At 40.2% G+C, this 23,652-nt stretch overlaps 1 protein-coding gene across 1 annotated transcript in view; it reads left to right on the top strand.

The window, feature by feature from the left end:
* The window catches only part of LOC146650156 (copine-8), a 108,031-nt gene extending 86,178 nt beyond the window's left edge, over positions 1 to 21,853 (top strand). Inside the window, exons 14-20 of the mRNA XM_085386421.1 lie at positions 3,431 to 3,477; positions 4,222 to 4,403; positions 5,851 to 5,978; positions 11,308 to 11,410; positions 13,600 to 13,657; positions 13,771 to 13,844; positions 17,166 to 21,853. Of these exons, the coding sequence (XP_085242547.1) occupies positions 3,431 to 3,477; positions 4,222 to 4,403; positions 5,851 to 5,978; positions 11,308 to 11,410; positions 13,600 to 13,657; positions 13,771 to 13,844; positions 17,166 to 17,354 (781 nt within the window). The 3' untranslated portion in view covers positions 17,355 to 21,853. The remainder of the gene's footprint in view (positions 1 to 3,430; positions 3,478 to 4,221; positions 4,404 to 5,850; positions 5,979 to 11,307; positions 11,411 to 13,599; positions 13,658 to 13,770; positions 13,845 to 17,165) is intronic.
* The last annotated feature ends 1,799 nt before the right edge of the window (positions 21,854 to 23,652 follow it).

Genomic DNA, 23,652 nt, shown 5'->3' with positions numbered 1-23,652 from the left:
TTGTAAGTTTTTCTGGGTTTTAAAAAGAAACGCTAATGAGCGTTGGTGGCTTTTAGCCTCGTAGCTGCCAGAATTTAAGCGTGGTTTGCAGAGCTGCTGGCTGCAGTCTGTGCTGAATCTGCAATGAGTAAGCGTGCATTACTGCGTACATCTCAGTATTGTTTCACTTTTGTTTGCTAGTGTCAGACTTCTAAATCCATCTCAGCCTTTGCAACCACACTCCTGTATTTCCTGCCGTGTTGCTACCATGAGTGGATCAAGGACATAGTTTGACACCCTTGGCAGGACTGTGTTTTCGCCCTTAAAGGTTCTAAATTATTATTGTTTGGAGTTGGTGTGTGTGTTATGTACTGTATAATGTTGTATATGCAGTACAAGAGGCATTCCTCCTTTACCCCGAATGCTGCTGACATACTACATATCTTATAGCCGAAGTTATTACTTGTTGAACTCTAACAGAACATCGCGTCGAAAGAAGAAACCGTTGCGAGAAACACATTGTTGGGGTCCTCGAAAGTTTGCTACATGTTGTCACAGGATGATAAACAAAGGGTTTTAGTGATTTGACCTGTTACATTAAAAATTAAACAAAACTATACATTGAAAAAACAGAAAATGTTTTTGTAATTTTCAGTCACTACAAAAAAAACATGCTTAAGACTTGAATATGGAAAATTCCTTTATTTTAAAACAATACATTGTATCTTATTTTTATATTTTTTTCTACTGTGGATGGGTAAGACCCACAACCCACTGCTGTGCCAATACTGCTGAATGAATATTCCCAGATGTTTGTCAGGTGTATTTGTTCATACTGTACTGTCCATCTGCTGTGCGTAGCTGTGTACATGTCATTAATATTAAATAATGCATTGACTGAGACAAAAACAACAACAAAGCACTATCCCTGAATATAATAGGGGATCTTTGTTCTGTTTTCAGTTATTTAGAGTCATGCTTTAGCAAGTAAACCCAAAAGTAAGACGTCTGCTGAAGTTTTGGGGGAATCTGACAAGAGGTGGGCATGTAGACTGCCCAATAAAAATAAATAAATAATGACTTGATAAAGCTGCTAACAGCCTTGAAAAGGTTCAGGGAAGTGTGAATGATAAGGTTTAGTTTATAAGACAGGCTAAGCTCACAGCTCTTCTCCCTGTACTGAAACTCAGAGATGTGATGTTGTGGTGAAGACCACTGCCTGTGAAAATCCCTTATCACGACTGCCAGAAAATCTTGTTTTTCAACCTGTTCTGCAGCAGTGCTCTGCTGCACATCTCCATTTGCTTGCCTTCAGTGCAAAAATGGCTGATAACTGCAGTTGGAAATATTCTACTAGTTATATCATTTATTTATTGCAGTTGCTGTTTGCTGATTTTTGGCATAAAGAAAAAGGGACTATTAATGAAGTGTGTGTGTTTAAAACTATTTATGTGTCGACTGACAGACAGACAGAATGTAAGTCTAGACCAAGAAATATACCATGGAAACCAGCATGTTGCCTAACAACCTTCATGTCTTCACATTTAGATTTATACCTTTAGACTGCAATCCAGAAATATCATCAAAAGCCAGTTAAACCGTAGTCTTGCTCGGATTTGTGTCTGGTTAATAGATGCTGAGCATGAAGCACAATTTCCGCTTAAATCTCAGAAACTCTGACGTCATTCGTATCCTGCTATTAACTGTAGATTTTGCAGCCCAAAATATTCCCAGTCAAACTGTGGAGGTTTGATAATGCTAATCAATGAGAGTGACTCAACAATTGCAACTCACTTCTGAAAAGGACTCAGCCAATATTCCCCATTTTGGAGCTTCTGATGTTGTCCCTGCTTTTGTTTGTTATTTTCTTGGCAGCTTTAAAATTGCACATCATAGTTCTGACTCATCTGATGCAACAATGGCATTGCTGTTTTCTTGCACTAATGTTTCACCGAGATGTGTTAAACTGGGAATTGCATTCCTCCTTTTCTGCCATTCCCTTTTTGTTATTTATTATTACCGGTTGCCTGTTTACTGGGACAAAATTTGACTTCCTCTGTCAGATTTTTATGACGCAGAGTGAAATAAGGTGAGCAGTAAAGAGAGAAAACATAATTTAAGCTGGTGGTCTGGTGCTTTGCCTTTAGGAGGCAAGGCCCTCCTGTACTTGCATCAGAAAAAAGGCACTTTTTCCTTGATATTGCTACTAATTTTGGTTAAATATAGTATAAATATAACAGGTCAAAAACTAGTTATCAATATACAGTGAAGGCACTTGAGTAAACCACCTCATCTTGTTATACTACTCAGCTACAAGTGATTTGCAGCTACTTTGCTGGACTATTTTACTACATAGTTTCTACATTGCTCCAAATATTGATTTCATTCTGTAAATCTTTATGTTAGACAATTTGTACATTTTGTACTGATATATCTGTGATAAGCTAATATTGGGGATTCATGTATACAGTAAGAAACAGTCCTTAAAAAGTTGAATGCTTCTTGAAAAACAGAGTTAAAGTCATCATGATAGGCTCACAGCAAAGAAGTATGAAGCAGGTAAGCAAATGACGGATTTACCATCATTTCGATCTTTCGTGCTAGCAGGGTGACACTAAGCATTAGAAAGTATAACGACATATATCACAGCACACAAAGACGCTATGATTTCAATCAGCTCCACCTACACAGTCTAATTAATAAAAGCTGACTGGCAGCGACTGATCTTTTTCCCTTCATAGAAAAATCAGAGCGAACTTGCTTTTCCATGTAGTTTTTAAGCCCAAAGTGGAAAAACTTTGGTAATTTTTCACTAATAGAATTTGTTTGTACACATGTCAGAGCCCCCCTGCCGTGTGGGCTGATCATTAAATGTGTCATGAACTTTTCGTCGCTCGCTCACTCTTCTTCTGCACCCCCCTGCGCAGCGCCAAAGATAATGAGCTGCTGGGTGTTTAAGACGTGTGTAAGGTAGACAAAGAGGCTTTTGTGTTTGTGTGTGCGGCAGCGAGGTGAGGATTGCTGTTGAAAAAACCTGTAGTGGGCCTACAGAGCTCTTAACCACATCCTGTTCCTGCAGGTTCACAAGTTAAAAATGTTTTGATGAAGCGAGATGTGCCACTTTCTCATCCCGGGTGCCGTGGTGTGTTATTTTTCCTGGTCTTGTTCAGTCTTCCTCCATCTTCACTGCTTCCGCATTCTCTTAGATAACAACTTCCCAGTTGTTCGCAAGACTAATCCAGCGACATTCATGATCTCTAAAGCATGAATCCTAATGTTTTTTGGTCATCCGCAGCTTTCCGACCGTTCACTGAAATATCACAGCTACTTGCTTGAGTGCCAGTATGAGGGAATTCGAAGCCTCTGAATTATGGGAGCTCTGGTGATCCAGTGCCATAATCTGGTCAGACGTTTTTAAACCATCTCTATCTCTGTGTTTTTGTCTTACAAGGACCCAGATTAACTTCACCGTGGCCATCGACTTCACAGCTTCCAATGGTGAGTCTTCTCATAAACACACATTTAGACACACAGAGTGCCCTGAATGCCTGGAGAGCATTTATTCAAATATATGCAGATGTGAGAATCAAGTGTTTCCTAATAGCCCTCTCCATCACACCTGGCGGTAACGTGCTATGATGGCCGTGATTAAAGGGCTGTGTTATCAATCTACCCTTGAGCTCAGTAGTAGGTGGACGATTGAGGCTGTTCAGCCTGTCCTATTAAATGAAATAAAAACTCTTCAACTGTAGTTGTAATAAATGTGTTAGAGGCTGAGGTGCGCTTGATCTTGTCAGCCAATTACAAAACCCTCAATAGCCACCGCAGTTTATTAAAAACAACCCACGTAGCGATATAAAAAGTCGCATACGGATAGATAAAACAAAAAAAATAAGCAACACATTCTCGCCGCTGTAAGGTAATTAGCAGCTAATTTAACTCCATCGCTGAAGCTATCATGACTCAAGTGTTTTTCTACAAATTTACACATCATGAACCACTAGAGATTTATTGGATGGTTACTTTTGGACGAGCTCTCTGTGACAAAGATGTGCGAAAAATCAAGAAGTGGTAAAACAACATTTACAACTTCAGGCAGCTATTCTAGCAGTGATCATGGTTCCTGCAGCTTCTGACAATCCATGATGGCCCGGTCTGTTTTATGTGCTTGCTGGAAGGAAATCTCCGAATTTGGACTTAACTTACTTGTGATTTTGAAGATTCTGTCTCTGTCCACAACAGGTAACCCAGCCCAGCCCACCTCACTCCACTACATGAGCCCCTACCAGTTGAATGCCTACGCCATGGCTCTGAAGGCAGTCGGAGAGATAATTCAGGACTACGACAGTGATAAGATGTTCCCTGCACTTGGCTTTGGAGCCAAACTGCCACCCGATGGACGGGTGTCCCATGAGTTTGCTTTGGTAAGTACAGGACTGAGACTTGTACCCTGCAATTAGCAGCCATTTGCAGTCAATGGAGAGTCATTTATAATAGGTGACCTATGATTAGTGTTGGAGAGCGCAAGAGAGGGAACGAGAGGAAAATTACTATTTCCCTAAAACAATTACATAAACACTTTTAAATTTATTCTATTCATTTGTATTCACACTGAACTGTTTTCACTTCACAAAGCTGAAAGGTAGATTCGTGGCTTGCCTGCATTATTCTAACGTGGTCGACAACACTGTACTGGTAAACAACCGTGGATGCTCTTTAATCTCCGGGTCCATTTGCTGCTTAGTGGTGTGTTACGTATTCACACGCTTGACGGGTACTATGGAGATTTGCATATTTGTAACACAGCAGTTGAGGAGTTTTCCAGCTAATTGACAGGCTCAGGTTTTAATGTCAGTTCTTTTACATTGTGGAATTTAATGCAGCTCCTGTCAACAAAAACACAAAAAAATGTCTTCATTTACGAGAGTCTCAAATGTTCCCAGTCACACGGAAAAGTTGTGAGTTATGCTTTACATTTGAATAACTCGAGGGTCATTCTAGCCTTTGATGGTTGCATTTATTTACTGTGACCTTTGAACCATCCGTTCTAATGTTTTTCATACAACCAACCAAAATGTCAAAAGCAATATCAAACATGTATATATGGTGTTGTTGACAATGAAAGTTGTTGCAACCAGCAGTCTCAGAGTAAATCCTGCTGTCTTAAAGGTTCCTCGATATAAACTGGATAAACTGTCCTGACCAGTGCTGGTCAAGTTACTTGAAAAAAGTAATTGGTTACCAATTACTGATTACTTCTCCAAGAAAGTAATCCTGTTACTTTACTGATTACTTATTTTCAAAGTAATTAGTTACTTTCTTACTTAGTTACTTTTTAAAAACATGATACACAACCTGAGTAAAGCAATAGACCTTTCAGCCGAATTCTATTTTTATGCATAATCCGTCATATAAAATTTAATCAAAAGAAAAAGGTCTCTTTTAAAAACTTGTAATCTTTTAACTTTATGCATCAAGCAAAAATTTATTATATGAAACTGTCTCTGACGTGAAGAAATTTGTTTAACATTTAAACCTATTTTCTGCATATTCCAGCTTATAAAATAAAATAATGTTTTGTGTTTACGCTCTTTCAAAAAGATGCAAGATTCAGCTGCACTGATAAAACCTAAACGATACCCATCCCTAATAAGCAGCCTGTTGAAGTTCAAAGTGAGCATCAGAATGAGGAAGAAAGGTGATTTTAATTACTTGTGGCATGGTTGTTGTTGCCAAACGGATGGGATTTCCCCAAACATCCAGTGAGAGAGTACATAAATGATTCACTTGCTTTCCCTCTTCCTGTGGCCCTGCTGAATGCATCTCAAATCAATCATGGAAGGTAATCCCCTCTTCTTCTTTCCTCTGCAGAACGGGAACCCTCAGAACCCATATTGTGCAGGGATTGATGGTGTAATGGAAGCCTACTACCAGAGTCTTAAGTCGGTTCAGCTTTACGGCCCCACTAACTTCTCTCCTGTTATCAACCATGTGGCCAGGTAACACACGTACACCAGTGATTTTAAGTGTCTGATTTACATCTCTCGGTTTTTGCTTTTCTGTACGCTGAGCACGCTGTTTTACGCTGTCGTAATTGTCATCACTTCCTTTAAAATGAACTTCGTATCATTTGAGTACGCGTGAAAGAACGGAGAGTACATTTCACTCCGACACTCAACGTGTGTTCTTGGATTTTCTGTAATGAGCTCTCTGAAGCAGATGTTTGTAATGTAGCTAAGAAGAGTTAGAGTGCAGGAGAAAAACCTCGGGACACAAACAGAGAAGGTGCCTGACGGATGATTGCGTGTTTGTTTGTGTCTGTATACCGATGAGAACGTAATTTATGCTGCGGGGGAAGACGAAAAGAAAAAGACTTCCAAAAGAAAAATACATTAAGAATCTGTTCATGCAAGTATGTAATTATAGCGAGGTCTCTCGTCAGGTTGCTTTTCATATCTAGGAGATAATTTACTCACATCTTAATCGTGTACTTACACATACAAATAGAGCATAACACAGATGCCTAACCAGCTTGTAATGAGTTCAGTATTTTGCACATTTTCGATTACTGGTTATGTAGTATTTGAGCCCTTTCCAACCCATTGGTCAGTCCCTTTGAGCAACAGCAACTGATTAGCTTAGCATAAAGCCATGACGCTTCGATCATTGGCGCTCCAATCTGCATCCCTTTGTATCCTTGGGCAACATACTGAACCCCAAGTTGCTTTCTGATGTGTGAATGTTAGAAAAAGGTGCCTGTAAGGTTACATGAGGCATGTTGTATAAAGTGTTTTGAGTGCCCAAGTACAGCAGGAAAACTCCATAATTAGCCCAAAAGCACTGCCTGTCACCAGGTTGTGGTGTGTGTTATCAAAGTCAAAGTAAACTTTATTGTCATCTCTGCTATATATATAGTACAGAATATAGAGGCAGTTCAGTTCATTTCCATTCAGTGCAAAAGACATACATATACACACACACACACACACACACACACACACACACACACACACACACACACAGATAAGACTAAGGTAAAAGGATCAATAACAGTTTACAATTTACAGGTTGAAGTGATTTAAAGTGACCATGAGCAGGATTCTTGAGAGCAGGATTGTCCATAGAGCAGCATCTGGGTTACAAAGGCAGTGGTATGTGGAGTGCAATAGAGGCAGTTAGTTAACAGTTTGTGTGGGTGTGTTTGTTGGGGGGAGTGGGAGAGCCTGTAGTGAGTTCAAGAGTCCGGTGGCTTGTGGGGAAAAAGCTATCTTACAGTCTGGAGGATCGGGCCTCGATGCTGCGATAGCATCTGAATATTGGAAGGAGAGAAAAAAGTCCATGTGAGGGGTCAAGCACGATCCAGGAGGCCTTACTGATGCAGCACTTGTGGAAGAAGTCCCGTAGCAGAGGGAGAGATGTTCCGATGATCTTGGCAGCTGCTTTAACAATCCGCTGTAGCTGGCGGAGGTTGCCGACTCTGCAATTGCTGAACCACACGGAGATGCAGCTGGTCACAGGTTATACATCCATGTGTCACATAAAATATTCAGTGGTTGTTGGGAAGTAAAAAAGTGTCCAAAGGAGACAAGGTGGCAAAGTTGGCATTAAATCAAAAGGTATTTATTATTGATTAAACTAAAGGAAACAGACAAACCGCCTTTACCATCAAGAGGAAGAGCAGCACACCAAAGTCTAGAAGCTGGTCACGAAGCAAAAGAGAACAAGTCAGACATGTTAAATGATTCAAAGACCGTCCTCTCCACCAAGGCATGAGCAACCTCAAACACGCACACAGCTCAGGACAGGTCGCCAGTCTGTCGCAGGGCCAACACACAGGGACAGACAATGCCCCTGTATCTGGAGCATTGGGGCTTAAGAGGTTAAGATTAGGCTTAAAACTTTCCTTTTTGATAAAGCTTATAGTTAGAGCTGGATCAGGTGACCCTAAATCCTCCCGTAATTACGCTGGAATTTTCACTTGCTCTATTTTTAGACACCACTCTGCATTTCCACAGCATGTTTTGTGTCTTGTGTCCCTCCATGAACCTGTTCTGCTGGTTTCTTCTTGTTAATTGGAGATAAAGTATCTGAATTTTAGGAGCAGGACCACACCTCCAAACACGCTCCTTCCGGTTCTCATCTATGTAGGTTCCCCAAGTCCTACAAGCTGTTTGTTCTCGTTTACGTGCCCCACCCTCCCTCCCCTTTTCAATTCTTTCACTTCTTCACTTCTATGTAGTACTATGGGTAAACTATGGGGATCTGCCAGGCCCGTGAGCCACTGCCAGTCCCCAAACCGCAGCTCAATTCATGTCCAAGCCTTTCACCTTTATCTACTAAACCGCTGTCAAACCTCAAATGAGGACATGGGCCCAGCGGGTGAAAGGGGAGTTTGTTGGGGTTTTCTCTGTATTTCTTGTAGGATCTTTTCCTCACAAGATGAAGGGCTTTGAGGTGACTGTTGTTGTGATTTGGAGCGATATAAATAAAATTTAACTGAATTGAATAGTAACAATAAGAAACAGCACAGCTCTGTTACCCCTGACTCAGAGCCAGGCCAGTTCTTTAAACAAAGTGAAGCTGTTCATTTTGCTGCTTTTGTTCTGTGCCTGAAATATTCTTCTCCTCAGTTCAAATAACAAACCCAATCAAAACTGCAGCATGTATGCTTGCAGCATGCATATATATATATACATATATATATATATATATATATATTAGGGGTGCAACGATACACAAAATTCACGGTTCGGTTCGATACTTTGGTGTCACGGTTCGGTATTTTTTCGATACAAAAAAATGTTCATGCATTTTTAATTTGTCATTTATTAAAATTATAAATATATATTTTAACTCAAAAGTACAGTTTTTAAATTTAACCCTAACCCTTGTGCGTGTTTTTTATTTTGACAGCGAATGCGCACCTGCGGACCACTTATGTGCAGCCCTGGTTATTTAGCTCATCATATTGCAGCCACAGAAATTCTTTTGTCCATGAAACCATAAAGCTGCACTTTCTTTTTGACTTATAGTCTGATTTGTCATAACTTCTCCGTTTTGTGGTAAGCTTTTCTTTGGCTGTCACTTCTTCACCCCGACCTGTCTTATTTGGCTCAGCAGAACTGAAATGCTTTTACACACGCACTCACATAAGCTCAGCGATTCTCTGCCCGATCAACCTCTCACATGTTTAAGCTGTGGGAGATTTCACTTGTCATGTTTGCATAGTAAGCTAACGATTGATAAGACGATGTCAGAGGAATTGGTGCGCAAATTATCATCACTCACAGATCAGTGCTGTCGCTCTCTATACACAGTTCGCGCGATTGCAAAGTGAAAGCAAAAAAACAAGCGCAAATTCAAACGCGACTTCAATATGTCACATATTGACAGTGGCTCACCGATGCCAATGACATAATTACCCAGCTACATTTCTGAAAGAATGCAAAAGCATTGACATATATTTTTCTTCCTACAATAGCCCGACGGGCAGGGAAGAGATAGATTTTGGTAGCCCGACTGAAAAAAATCGCTAGCTCCGGGACGTCGGGCTAGCGATATTGCGAGCCCTGTATCTGATTGAGGAATCACTCATCTTTGGAAAAGAGAGTTTATTACAGAGAAATGTCTCTTTCCAAAATAAAAGCTATACTATCCGCTTCTTCTGGGCTATATTCTCAGCAGCATGAGGAGAATCATGTGCTAACAACTGTCTAAATGACTCAGCTAAAGTTAGTAGCATGCTTGCTTTTTTTTGTCTGCTTCCACTTGTCTTTGCACTAGGATGATGTCGGCGTAAATGTGCAGTCATATTCGTTGTGTTCCCACTAGTGCTTTCAGGTTAATGTCGTTGAAATGACCTTAACGCCACAACACGGCAAATCTCCGTTAACGAGCTACCGCCGATCGCTCCGTGCATGGGGCTAGACGGCCAACACGTTAACGAGCTAACTGCGCTAACACACTAGTTCACACCAATGTAATTGAGCATTGCATGGCACATCCAACATACTGTTTTACTTTAGTCCATGACTCGCTTACCTTCAGGGTCATACGTCACATGAAAACCAAAATAATTCCAAACGCCAGATCTGAATGAGGTTCAATTTGCCTGTTGCAAGGAGAGCTTAACTTCTGTCTCGCTAGCTTGCCCTGCGCTCTTCCTTCTGATGATGCTGTCTGTGTTGAGCGCTCAGTGGATCTGCGCTGGACAGTGCAGCCTAGGCGGAGTAGTCGAACACAGATTCACTGAGCGCTCAACACAGACAGCATCGTCAGAAGGAGAATTGATAAAATAAATTACAAATTTTGTATTGTTCGGTACATATGCGTACCGAACCGAAAGCACTGTATCGAACGGTTCAATATCGATACGAATATCGTTGCACCCCTAATATATATATATATATATATATATATATATATATCAATCACCAAGTCTTTAAACATAAATATGTTAAGCGTTTCTCAGAGACGTAAACAAGTCTGCATTTTTCATAAACTTCTATCCTCCCCCGAGCCAGACTGCAGATCATTAACTCTGTTTTTGCTCTAAAAGTTTTAACTCTCAGACCTGGTTCAGCTGTGTGAGATAAGAACGTAACTAATCAGAACACATTGCATAAATTCCTCCTCATAACCTCATTAAAAACTTTAAACTCTAGTTGTTATGGGGACACGTAACATCTTTTTGCAACTGTAAGACTTATTTATCAACTTTAGGCTTGCAGTTCTTTTAAGTCCCGTCCAGCCTCTGCATCTCTTTTTTTGATAGCACAGCCCCCATTTATCATTTCTGCTATCTCTTACTCCACTCCCCCATACAGCTTAGTAATTATCGACTTTGTCTTCCTTGGTCTCTCGCTGTCTCTGACTCGACTTGTTTTGCTATATTTCATCCTTCTATCTACAGTGTTGTGATGGTCTATAGTGGAAGTTATTAGGAGATGGAGACGTAGCTTGCTGCACAGAAAGGTGATGCTTGAAAGAAACTGAAGCAGTTGGAATAATATTAGGTCACGACTCAGACAGGAGTGAAAGGACACACTTGGTAACAGAGTGGCTAAAATTCTTAATAAGACAAGAATCTGTGAAACTGACATAAAGATGTGTTTGACAGATTATCCTGTTATCCAGAGCATCAATACCACCCTGTTTTCACAGATCTGTTTCTGCTCTTTATTAAATAAAGCCACTAAATGCTTTACATGTAATTAAACTACACAGTGTGATGCATAATCTACTCAAGTAATGAGCTGTATTTGTAACAAAAACATGTAAGGAGATCAGAAATAACCACAAATTGTTTCTTTGTGTGTTTTTGTACAGATACGCAGCATCTGTGAAGGATGGCTCCCAGTACTTTGTGCTCCTCATCATCACAGACGGGGTCATCTCAGACATGGCCCAGACCAAGGAATCTATTGTCAATGTAAGGACGTGCAGAGCAGCTGTGAACACCTGAGCCTGCACCTCTCAGAAAGTTCACCCTTTGAAGAAATATTAGTTGCAAAAGTTTAATTATAATAATGGTAAATAAAGCCAATGCCACTCAAAACCAAAAACTGGCTGAAGGAATGAGGAAATAATGAAAACATGAACGACAAACAAGGAAGGAAGCAATTCATCCCTTAATTAAACTTTACGAAGCAGTACTTTATGCTAAAGAAGCAACGAATCACCATGGAGGCGAATGCAAAGAGAAATGACCGTGACCATCATGCTAGCTGCCCCATTTCGCATATATTTACAACACCACAACACTACAACCATCAAACATCAAAACACAACCTGATTAGCTAAAGGTGCAACAATCTAAATCTCACACTTCTAGATAGTTTGTTAGCACTGATGATGTTCCCATCCCTAAATAGATGAAAATTGCTTTGTGCTCGATGATTACTGTATCATCTGAAGTTTTGATCATTGAGGGTTAGAACAGGGGAAAATGCAGAAGTGGCAAAAACTGCAGATCCTCTCGAGTCCGTATTCATGGACTCTCATGTTAAAACGGCCAACTTTATAGCATTAAAAAGCATAATTATAGCCTCATACAAGAATAAGTTTTGGCCTCTGTGGATAGTTTCTTCATTTCTAGAATTCTGAGTGGGATGATTTCTTTAAAGCTCATCCACCTGGATAATTGGATTGGGAGCATGGCTGTTTTAATTGACAGGTTTCCCAACACAGGGAGCTGGCTCTGATATGTGTTTATTAGTTTCCCTCTATTAATTTCACTCACTGAAGTAGACCTCTCTACTGTGTTTATGCCTGTTGGGGCATTTTTAATGGATTATCTGATTAATGTTATAGCTGTGTGGTTTGTGCTTCGGTTGAGAGAAATTCTAATATACTATTAGACTATTACTGAGCAATGCATGTCTGTACACTTTGTGGAGACAGCTTGCAAACCAAGATAATTCAGCCCTTTTGTCCAAATATAGTAACTTCAAAAAACCATCAATAAGAACTGTGTGGTGGCTCATTTTGAAGCTTCAAAGTGTAGAGGCCTAACCCAGCGGGTGACATCGCCATGGCTACATCCTCCTTTTATACTGGGTTAGCATGTACAGCAAGTCACAGTGTGCTTTTCACACATCAGGGTTAGTGCACTATAGTGCACGGGTAGCAGTCACAGTTTTCTGTTGTTGTGCTGGTTACATGCGGTGTTGTGGTGGGAAAAGTTAGGAAACACGCCGAAATAACTGTGGACCAAATCTTAAACATAAATAAATACTCTGGATTGTAAACATTTACAGTCAAGACAAAACTGTGTGCAAATGAGCAGAGGGGTGAAAGCGCATGTGAACTGTGCACAGTTGAGGGAATTTAATAAAAAATAGAATTTCGCATTTGATACGACATCCATGACTGGCAGCGGTTCCTTCTGTTATAATGTGTGTTTGCTGTGCTGCTTTTGCCAACATGTGGTTAACCTTCGCACCATCCTCTCCATCACTGTCAAGTCCAGAGTCGCCCAGAATGCAAACAAAATGAACAGTGAACGGAAGCCATGTTTCTGAAACCAGTGATCCATCTCAGGGCCTGTGAAAACAACAAAGGACAGGGGGTTTGATGGTTCGACGGGAGAAATAGAAGGCTTGGGTAAAAAAAAGGGGGAAGATATATGCGAGATATGAGGGGGGGGGTGAGCGGAGCAGAATTAGAAACCTGAGGACCTCTACCACTGGGAGCAAAAAATAAGCGAGATGTTTCGATAACATCATCTATCTTTCTGCAGCCTGAGGTCATAACATTACTCACTGAACACACTCACACACCGATGGACTGCATACACACTCTGTGACACTTGAACGAATGCGCCCACGTACAACACAAACACATGTCATTTGTTAGCTGTTAGCGAGTTGAGTGTCTCATGTCTAATATTAATTACAGTGATGGCTCAACCCACGCAGCGCTCCGGGGGTGGAAAACACACATGATCACACATATTGTATGTGTTCTGCGAGACATGAATGTGACATGATTTGTTTACTAAAGAAAAACCTCCACAGTGTCCAACACGGGTGAACATGCATGGCGTTACACTCAAGTAAAGATTTTCACAGCTTTGAATGTTTTGAAATATTAATTGTTCTTCCTCTCGCTCTCGTTTAGGCCTCCTGCCTGCCGATGTCAATTATCATTGTGGGAGTAGGGCCTGCAGAATTTGATGGTAAGTCAACAAGATGTTGAAACATGTGGGTTAAAATAACAAACCTTTATTTGATTAGATTTTTTTTGTAGGAAAAACTGCTGCCAGCTTAGTTTTGTCTTTAATCTTTACAGCCATGGTTGAATTAGACGGTGATGAAGTCAGAATCTCTTCTAGAGGAAGATACGCCGAGAGGGACATTGTTCAGGTGAGGTCTGCCTTCAGTCTCTTAAATCGTTACTCATCCTCATTACACTAACCTGTGTCACTGTCTTGGGTCTGCGTTTTCGGTCCATTCTGTGTTCTGACGGCTTTGCTGTGACAATATATTTAAAGTGAGTATACAGACATCTTAAGGGTATTAAATGGAGGTCATACGGGTGTCCCCTCACTGGGATTGCATGCCAAATGATTGTTTGTAAATAGAGCCTGTGAATATTAATTGGAAAGTGGAGTTGAGTCAAATTGGTGTGAGCCAGCCCCATCCTCATGGAGCAGCACTGCCCACGAGACAATTCAATTCAATTTTATTTATACAGCGCCAATCACAACAACAGTTGCATCAAGGCGCTTTATATTGTAAGGTAGAGCCTACAATAATACATACAGAGAACAACCCAACAATCATATGACCCCTGTGAGCAAGCACTTTGGCGACAGTGGGAAGGAAAAACTCCCTTTTAACAGGAAGAAACCTCCGCTAGAACCAGGCTCAGGGAGGGGCGGGGCCATCTGCTGCGACCAGTTGGGGTGAGAGAAGGAAGACAGGACAGTTAAATCCAAAACAAGTTATGGATTTAACTGTACAAACTGTGTGTGCTGAAACAATACCTGTGCTACGAGGTGCTTCATTTACACCTGACAAATCAAGTGCTCAAATTAGCTAATTAAGTGGGACCCACCTGAAGACCCCTATCAGCTGATGCTTTAGCAATGCACATTCCCAACAAAATTCCAGTTCCAGCCAAACTCAGGGCCTATGCATTTTTATTGGGCCTGGGAGGTATGAGCAGACAGAACCAACCATGTGGTGGTTCTGTCTGCTCATACCCCAGACACACACACACACACACACACACACACACACACACACACACACACACACACACACACACACACACACACACACACACACACACACACACACAGAAAGATAATGGCAGGCTCCCCAGTAACAGTGAAGAGCCAATTCGCCATCCCCTCCATCTTTTACTCAGTCTCACTTCCTCATTAAAGTGAATGAACAGTGAACCTCAGCTCTAACCCCTGGCTTAATGCCCATTTTAAAAAGCCTAGGGCATTGTGGGGTCTGCAGGCAGCCATGTAAGATGGACCTGTGCAGCGCAGAAAGATCAGAATTTTCCCCATGTGGCTTCGGCATAGCCACAACAGCGCTACCTGTGTGCTTAAGTTCTTTATTCTTAAAAGGTCATTTAGGTTAGCAAAGCAGCCACATAGACGTGCCTTTAATGTATAAAGTCACAGTCGTACTTCATGCAGTATTAGTTCACCCATCCCTTCAATCATCCAGTTCAGCCAGGCGTTCGTTGCCTTCCCTTTTCTTTGTATTCCTGTTTGTGTTGCTGCAGGGGATCACTTCACGGTTGCAGGTAATCCCAAAGCAGCTTTAATCTTAGCACCGAAATAAAAGAAGTAGAAGAAAACGAACATTCACAGCAAACCACTTGTTTGATTGCAACACGGAGAAGTCACGTTTTCCTCCTCCGTGACCTTTATGCCGCCGCCGTCATAGTCTTATTTCTCGCACCCTCCCTCAGAGCCACGCTCATTAGTTAGGTTTTTTTTTTTTAACAAGCTCAAGCACACACATATACAAGCGCTCCATGCAGAAAAAGACCTGGTGGCAGTGAAAAACTACGTTTCTGTACGGGAACATTACACCAGCTCAGCCTGCAGGATCTCATTATCAGAAAGCTAATAACCCCAAGTGTCATGGTGAAGCTTAACTTCTGCAGCAAGTGTTTCCAGCACAAATTGTCTCCATTTGTGATCTTGTGATTGCAGGTGACAACATCTCATTAAGTAAATATAAAAAGTGACTTTGTCTTCCATTGGAGGGACATTATGAGAGAGATTTACAAGATTTATATCAGCAAAGTGAAATAACTTCAGTGATCATACGGTGACTGGTGTTTTAGGATACACGTATGCTTTCAGCACCACTATAAATTATGCAGCCTAATATTTGATCCCAGTAATCCCTGACTTTTCCTAGAGCTAACTGGTGCTTGTTATGTAGCTGCTGGCTTGTATTTTCGCCTTATCTCAAAGCTTCCAACTGCTCAATTTCTCACTCCAGCAGCCCCAAACCGTGTCAGGAGACTCTTTTACCAAAAGTCTCAGGAGAAAAATGAAAAATTGGATGAAAATATGCACATTTCATCTTTCTACATGTTCTGCTCAGCTAGGTGATGTTACAGATTCTGACTTTTCTTTACCCCAGTTGAGGCGAAACCTTTACAATTTGCTGTAGCCCGATCGCCGCACAGCTACACGCCAGAGTTTCAGCCGCCCGGGCGATTCTGCAGCGTCTTAATTAGGCTAGATTCTTCTCACAGGCAGCTGCTAGCCTGGTGAGCTGTACAGCTGTACTTTTACAAAAATAATCTTGCAGTTCACAAGTACATCTCCCACTTGTAACAAAAAGAAGATGAATTACTTAATTCAACTTCTTCATTTTCTTCGTTCGTTTGTGTGGCTCTTCCCACTGCTCCCCCCTCCACCCCACCTCACCATATTTCACCCTCCTTCTTTCTCACCCCCCTTTCTCTTCCTTTCACCCAGTCTCTTCTCCATCTGCGCTTTTCTTCCTTATTGCCGTCTATCCTCTCTGTGACTTCTCTCATTTTCCCCCTCTTTACCAAACCCAACTGTCTTCCCACACATTTCACCGATATCTTCACCTCTATAAGTCCTATCAGTTGGCCGGTCCTACTTCCATAAAGTTATTTTTAAAGCATCGTCTTCGGTAAAAGCTTTCTAGCTTTGAGCTGTTTTATTGCCTGAAATGACAAAAGTCCAATTTTTGTTCATCAAGACAGAACTTTCTATGACTGCTTTTCTTCAGAAAGTCTTAGAAGCGACAGACAGATGTTTGAGCTCTGGTCACGTGACTAACTGGTCAGTTTCAGTGCAGAACAACATCAAATACAGTAAAACCACATGGAAAGCAGATAGTAGTCATTTATTTGGTAGGGTGACATTCAATTACAACAGGACCAACAATCAATAAGGAAATAATCAGCTCTGCTTGGTTAACGATAACTGTAATATTTTTAAAGGTCTAATGGCAAAGCTTCAAAATTTGTTCACCTTTTACACTGCCTATGATGCTGACTTAGCTGGCTGGCTAGCTAGCTAAGAGTTGATGGCTATGACGCGCAGAATTATGCAAGAGGAAATTGCCTGACAAGCCTGCAGTGCCTATAAAACCTATATATGATTGATTTCGCATTGTTCTTCAAACCAACTCCTGTCTCAACATCTGTTTCCTCCTCTTACCTTTCAGTTTGTCCCGTTCAGGGACTACATCGATCGTACGGGGAACCACATCCTAAGCATGGCCCGGCTCGCCAAAGATGTCTTGGCTGAGATTCCAGACCAGTTCCTCTCCTACATGCGGACCCGTGGGATAAAGCCTTCACCGGCGCCGCCTCCATACACACCACCTGGGCAACCCATCCAAACCCAGATCTGAGGAGCAAGGCTGGAAAAGGTTTTGGAGTCAGGGGTTCGCTGAACTTGTCACGCGAAATACTTCCATTTCCTTAAAGCCGCTCTCCATGCCTTGTGGTTGTGGATCACAGTGGTCTTTCATGTGTTCAGAAAGCTGCATGCCGGGCCAGGAGAGTGACGCTTTTGAGGGCAAGAAAAGAAGATGAGAGTCTGTTTACTTCCACTGTCAAGCATTCCTGTCATTGTTTTGATTTTTTTTTTTACCTGCTTATTTTATGCTTGGAAAGATTTTGGAGAAAGTTCAGAGTCTCAATTCAAATTGTGGCAGAAATAAGAAAAAAGGAAAAGCAGTATAAAATGGCTGATCTTACTTTTTAAAGAGAATGTCTCCAGACAAATGAAGGAGTTACATGATCTTAAATGAGCAGTAATTTCACTTGTAAATAACTGGACATATATAACTTCTTTCTTTCTCTTTCTCTCCAAATCACTCATTGTTTACAGTAAATGCTAACGAGGATTTTTACTGTTGATACTTTTATATAGTTTCAATATGAAGCTTGTAATACTCTCTTTCTTTCTTTCTCTCTCCTGGCATCCATGCCAGGTAGCAGCAGTGCAGGTCCTGGTAGCCCTTCTGTACCGTACTGTACTGTGCTGTACTGTACCGTACTGTATTCTAGTGTTTGTATTAAACTTTTGCATGAGTGTAGCCTCAGTCAACTGCATGCATATAGTGGCCCTGCACTACCTCTTTTATCCATCTGTCTGTCTGTGGGGGATGAGTGTCTGTCTGCCAGTATCTTCATTCGTCTGTCTTCTTCAGCCTTATCTTTCCATCTCTCTCAATCCTTTCTTTTCTACATTTGTCACTTTTAGCTGTCTTTCCATCCAGCCTTCTTTTTTAGCTAGTTTAATTGAAAAAGTCAGAATTTTATGCTAATCAGAAATAAGAAGGGTTTTATTTAGTTATTTTTTATTTATTTATTTTTTTTGTTCAAGTACTATAATGACCTTCATACAGGATTTAACTTGACTGGAAATTATTTAAAAAAACCTAGACTCTCTGTTCATCCTAAAGAAATGTAAGCTAAATACTCAAGGAACAGCACAGTTGGTTAGCTAGCACACGTCGTTGATAAAGATTGAAAACTCCCATATTAATGTGTAACGTTGTTATACAGTCACAAGAAAAAGAAAAAAGTATCATTAAAAACAAATTATATTTACCACAAATTAGTGACTGTTAATATGCTTACACGCCAAGGCGGTGAGCATCGCAAATAGTTTAATTGCTAGCCATTAGCATGCTAGCATTATCGTTGTGAACATGCTAGCAGCCTTAATGTTAGCATTTTAAAAGAATGATCCTGTTAGCATGACTGTGAAGTCAACAAAAAATTAAAATGTGGCTAATATTAGTTACATATTCGGTTTTTACATTTTTTGACCCTATTATATTTTACTTTAATCCTCCATCCGAGCTCAATGAAGAGCTTTTTGGCTGTTTATGTAGCACTACTTGAGAGTTGAATGGAAACATGGCTACCCTGTCTCTCTGTGTCTGTCTTGCCGCTACAAACTGCCTTGGCAGTAGGATGCGCACGTGCCCAGGGGTTTTGTCTCATTGTGTTGTCACATATTCCTGCCCAATGTGTAAAACAATAGCAGCTGCTCTCAAACAAAATACTGTTTGAGCAAAAAGAGCCCAGTGGTCAAAAATGCAGAGAAAAACACATTTTCCCTATATTTTTTCTTTGCGTGGGTGTAGTGTGTTTGTACTTGAGTGCATTTTTATTACACCTTTAGCTTTGATACAGCTTTGTTTTTACGATGTGTATTTATATGTGCTAATCATATGAACGAGGATGACGCATGCGAGTTGTATTCACCGTTTCGACAAGTTTCCAATTTAAAGTCTTCTATTTTTGTCACAAGTGTGTGTGAATGCGGAGATTTGGATTGAGATATGGATGTCGATTGAAATAACCTTTTAAAACAACAGTAGATACAATATTTAAATTAAGTGGGAATGCAACATTTTAATATTCATGTGCTATCTCCATCTCCTTGTAAAAAGGAGTAACCCCGAAAGCAACACTAAAAAATAAATAAATAAAAAATTGTAACTGGAATTTTTTACATACTTTGGAATACTTTACATTGCACCGCAGCCTCACGGTATTTTGAGAAATACATTGCTGCATTTCTTATTGCATTCTCACATTTCTCTTTCTTTTTTACAGTCTTCTCCCATGTATTGTCACCGTAGCAGAAACTCAATTTCGCTGAATTTATCAAATGAATGTGTGTGTGCTGGTTTAGGCTTCTTGTGGCCAACTGCTCAGTTGAAAGCATAAATAAGCATAATAATTCAACATTAAGAGCTCATTGCCTAGACAGGGCACCTCTATGCTCGCTCTATGTCACCTATTCAGTCCCTGCAGAGCAAACAGAGACATAGTTAGCACCTGATCAAACCCTAGGTGGACCTCAAGGTCATCACAGCATGAGACATTGCAAAATTCCAGACTAAGCTGTTGGAGCAGATAGAATTAGTTTGCTATAGCCGGTTGCTGAAAAACAGAGAAGTTCCCTGAACTACTAGAGCAAGAAACACTCTTTGCAAATACCAGGACTGCCTATAAATACAGCTTTTCATCAGTAGTTGAAACACTACGGTTTAAAAATCTAACCTAGAAGAGTGATAGAGAGGCAAATGTGAATAAACCTTTTCAACAGGTCATTTATATATTTCCATTCTTTTTTTCCTTTCTTTGTTTTGCCTTGTCTCTGGTGACAGCTGTGGACCAAGCAATTTAAAAAAAACCAATATTGCTTCTTTAAATTCCACACAAACATCCGCTTGGACTTAAGGTGGAACTGCATGGTTAAAGGTCAAACACACTGTGACCTGTGAATACAATTTTGACCATATAATTCATACTTAAAAAATACCACCAACAACAAATGTTGTGTAATGGGAATAAATTATAATTTTTTATATCCAAAGTGTCAAAATGTTTTCTAGCAAAAACACTTTTGACCATTATTCAGTGCCAAACAGGGAGATGATGAGTCAGATACTGATTTGATGATCCTAATAGAAGTTGCCCACCTGTTTGATTCCTTGCAGATATGCTACAGGCTGTACATAATACGAGTCTGGACACACATGGATGTAAACTACAACTTGAATTGTTTGCAGACTACAACAACAGCTTGGCTTTAATCCCAATTTCAGTTGGCTGCCCAGATTTAAACCCATGCTATTTGAACAACAAACTACCTCTTGTAGTCACACGTTCATCATTAAAAACTTTCCAGGTTGGAAAATACATCTGTTCCCTAATTTTAATTTCACCAAATTTCATGAGAAGACCAGCTAATCAGGGCTAAATTGTCAATTATGAGCTGATTTAAATACTTGATGTTGTCACCATAATCTAAAATGTTGTGAAAATCAGGTAATTGTGTCATTTAAATTCCTCATTTATAGTTAAACTTGTTTTTTTTCTCTCTGATTTTAGGATTTTAGGCCATTTTTCTCGTTGTTTGTTTACTGATGAACAAACAACAAAACCCAACAAAAAGTTGCTGGACCTGGTTTAGTGAAATTCAGGATAGAAACTTTCAACTTTTTAAAATCAAACCAGGTTTGAAACACAGACACTTGAATGTAAAATTGAATTTGAAGCTCTGGAAATTGGAAAACTTGAAATTTTCTTGCTAGACTTTGAAAAAACAGAAAACTAATTAAACCCAAATTCGATCCATTCAAATTCCAATATTTCAAATTAAGCACTACTACTTTTTAGTTTCTTACTTTGGAATAATATGTAAGTAAGGATCATATTTTCAGACCTTTCTCAGCTTCCATACAGTTTTACACGGCTCACTAACTTTGACAAGCCTCATGAAGCCACAAGTGTGTATATGTGTGAACACATTTGATGTATACTGCGCGAACGTGAGCGTGTGTTTGTGTGTGTGTGCGCGAGTGCCTGTGAGGCGCCTTTTCTAAGCGTGTTTTATTAGATCATGTGAGGTGTTAACACACGTAAGATCTTTGTTTACTAAAGATATCCAAATAATGTATCGTATGCTCGTCATATCTTCTTAATAATGTGCACTATGTTTGCATGTACAGTTTTACAAAGGATGCACCAGTTCCTTTTGTTGAAAACTGAGTGTTTTGAAATATACGAATCTATATGAAAATTAACTGTACAAAATGGCCTTAAATCTTTGACTGATCTTTTTGGAATTGTGCGATGCCTTCTTCTGGAAAATGAACTGTTCAAAGGAACTGATCGTTATCTACTTTGTGTCAGTGTTTCTATTGCTTTCTAGTGTGTTTTCTTTGCACAAGCTCAATAATGGAAAAAAATTTCTTGTACTTTTTTGAGACCGTGATTAATCAGAGAAAGCATGGTTGAAGTACTGACTGTCTGATAATACATATAACAGATGACTATTTCTGTATTGAACTATTGATTTTTAAATAAATATTCATATTAAACGACATTTTGTGAGTTGTTTTTTTCCCCTCTGAGCCAGTCAAAGGTTAAAAGTAAATTTTTTTCTCCTTTTACCCCACAATTATGGAAAAGAAAGCATGCCTTCTCTCTGTTCAGAGGTTTTACATATCAAAGTATTATTTAAAAAAATAACGTAGTCCTCGGCACCTCTTAAATTCAGGTAAATACAGCCTCACGTTAACAACAACATCCCTTAATAGACCGTTCATTTAGTAAAAGATATACTGAATGCAGAAGTAGTGGGTGAAAAAACTAAAAGCGCTTCTATAGGAATTCAGCCAGATGCTACCAATCCCAATCAAATGCAGGTGATTAGCTGATCATCAGCAAGTGTGACCACCTCTATACAAGTAGAAGTTTTGCCGGCCAGCAATGCTCAGAGAAATTGCAAAAAACACAAGAGAATTAGAATCACCTTTATTGTGACAAATCCTCTGTATGTTACACTAATGTTAGAACTCTTAGGTCAGCTGATTCTGATTGTTCCTAGAAGCAGACTAGAACACAGAGGAGACCGGGGCTTTGGGATTGCTGCGCCTAAAGTTTGGAACAGTCTGCCTCTTCAAATTAGGATCTCTCCAACACTTGGCATATTTAAATAGATTTGTTATGTTGCATCTGACTAACCACAATACTTCTGAAACACTGTCCTTTGAACAGATTAGACCAAAGTGGAGATGTTTTGCCATATTGCACAGCACCGTGTTTGGTGAAAGCCAAACACAGCATGTCTGCATAAATGTCTCACACCAACTGTCAATCACGGTGGTGGAGGGGTAATGATTGGGGCTTGTTCTGCGGCCAAAGGACCTGGGCACTTTGCAGGCATTTACTTGACCAAAAACTCCTTATTATATTAGCATATTCTAGTCAAGTCTGCTCAATCTGTGCAACACCTAAAGCAGGGGTGGGGGAACTCCAGGTCTCAAGGGCCAGTGTCCTGCAGGTTTTAGATGTATCCTTGATCCAACACAGCTGATCTAAATGGCTAAATTACCTCCTCAACATGTCTTGAAGTTCACTAGAGGCCTGGTAATGAACTAATCATTTGATTCAGGTGTGTTGACCCAGGGTGAGATCTAAAACCTACAGGACACCAGCCCTTGAGGCCTGGAGTTTCCCACCCCTGACCTAAAGCTTTCCTGAATTTGGCTCATGCAACAGGACAGGACAATGATCCTGAGTACAACAGCAAATCTACAACAGAATGGCTGAAAAAGAAAAGAATCAAGGTGGCGTCCAAATCCAAAAGTTGTGGTAGGACCTTAGAAGCCCGCAAACATTTCATGAACTAAAGTAACGCTGTGAAAAACAGTGGGCCAAAGTTCCTCCACAGTTATGTGAGACACTGATAAAGTCAAACCATTACTCCAAGTTATTGTTTTTAAATGTCTCATATGTTGTTCATGTATTTACCTAACTCTAAGACCTACTAGAGCCCAGATGATTTTTCAATTCAATTCAATTTCAATTCAAACTCTTTACTGTCCCACACGGGGAAATTAGTTTAGCTTTTGTTATGATGTGTATGTATACTTGTATACTTTTCACATGACTGTATGTTTGGATTTCTGCTCCGTGTTTTTCCCTGTTCTCGTTTTTCCAGCCCTAGCCTGTTAGGATTAATATCAGGTTTGCTCCATCTGACAGGATAATTACAGTACAAGAAAGTCTACCCACACCACAAACACACAAACCGCACAGACACATGGCCACTAATCTTGAACTAGGCACCGCTTCAGAACATGGAGAACTTTTGTGTTATTTTGAAAGTTGCCA

This window comes from Rhamphochromis longiceps, linkage group LG17 (assembly GCF_057381845.1).
Source record: "Rhamphochromis longiceps isolate RC_006_pf linkage group LG17, R_longiceps_female_GT1.1, whole genome shotgun sequence".
NCBI lineage: Eukaryota > Metazoa > Chordata > Actinopteri > Cichliformes > Cichlidae > Rhamphochromis > Rhamphochromis longiceps.
Note: the sequence above shows the minus strand (reverse complement) of the source record. Positions and strands in the feature narration are given on the sequence as shown.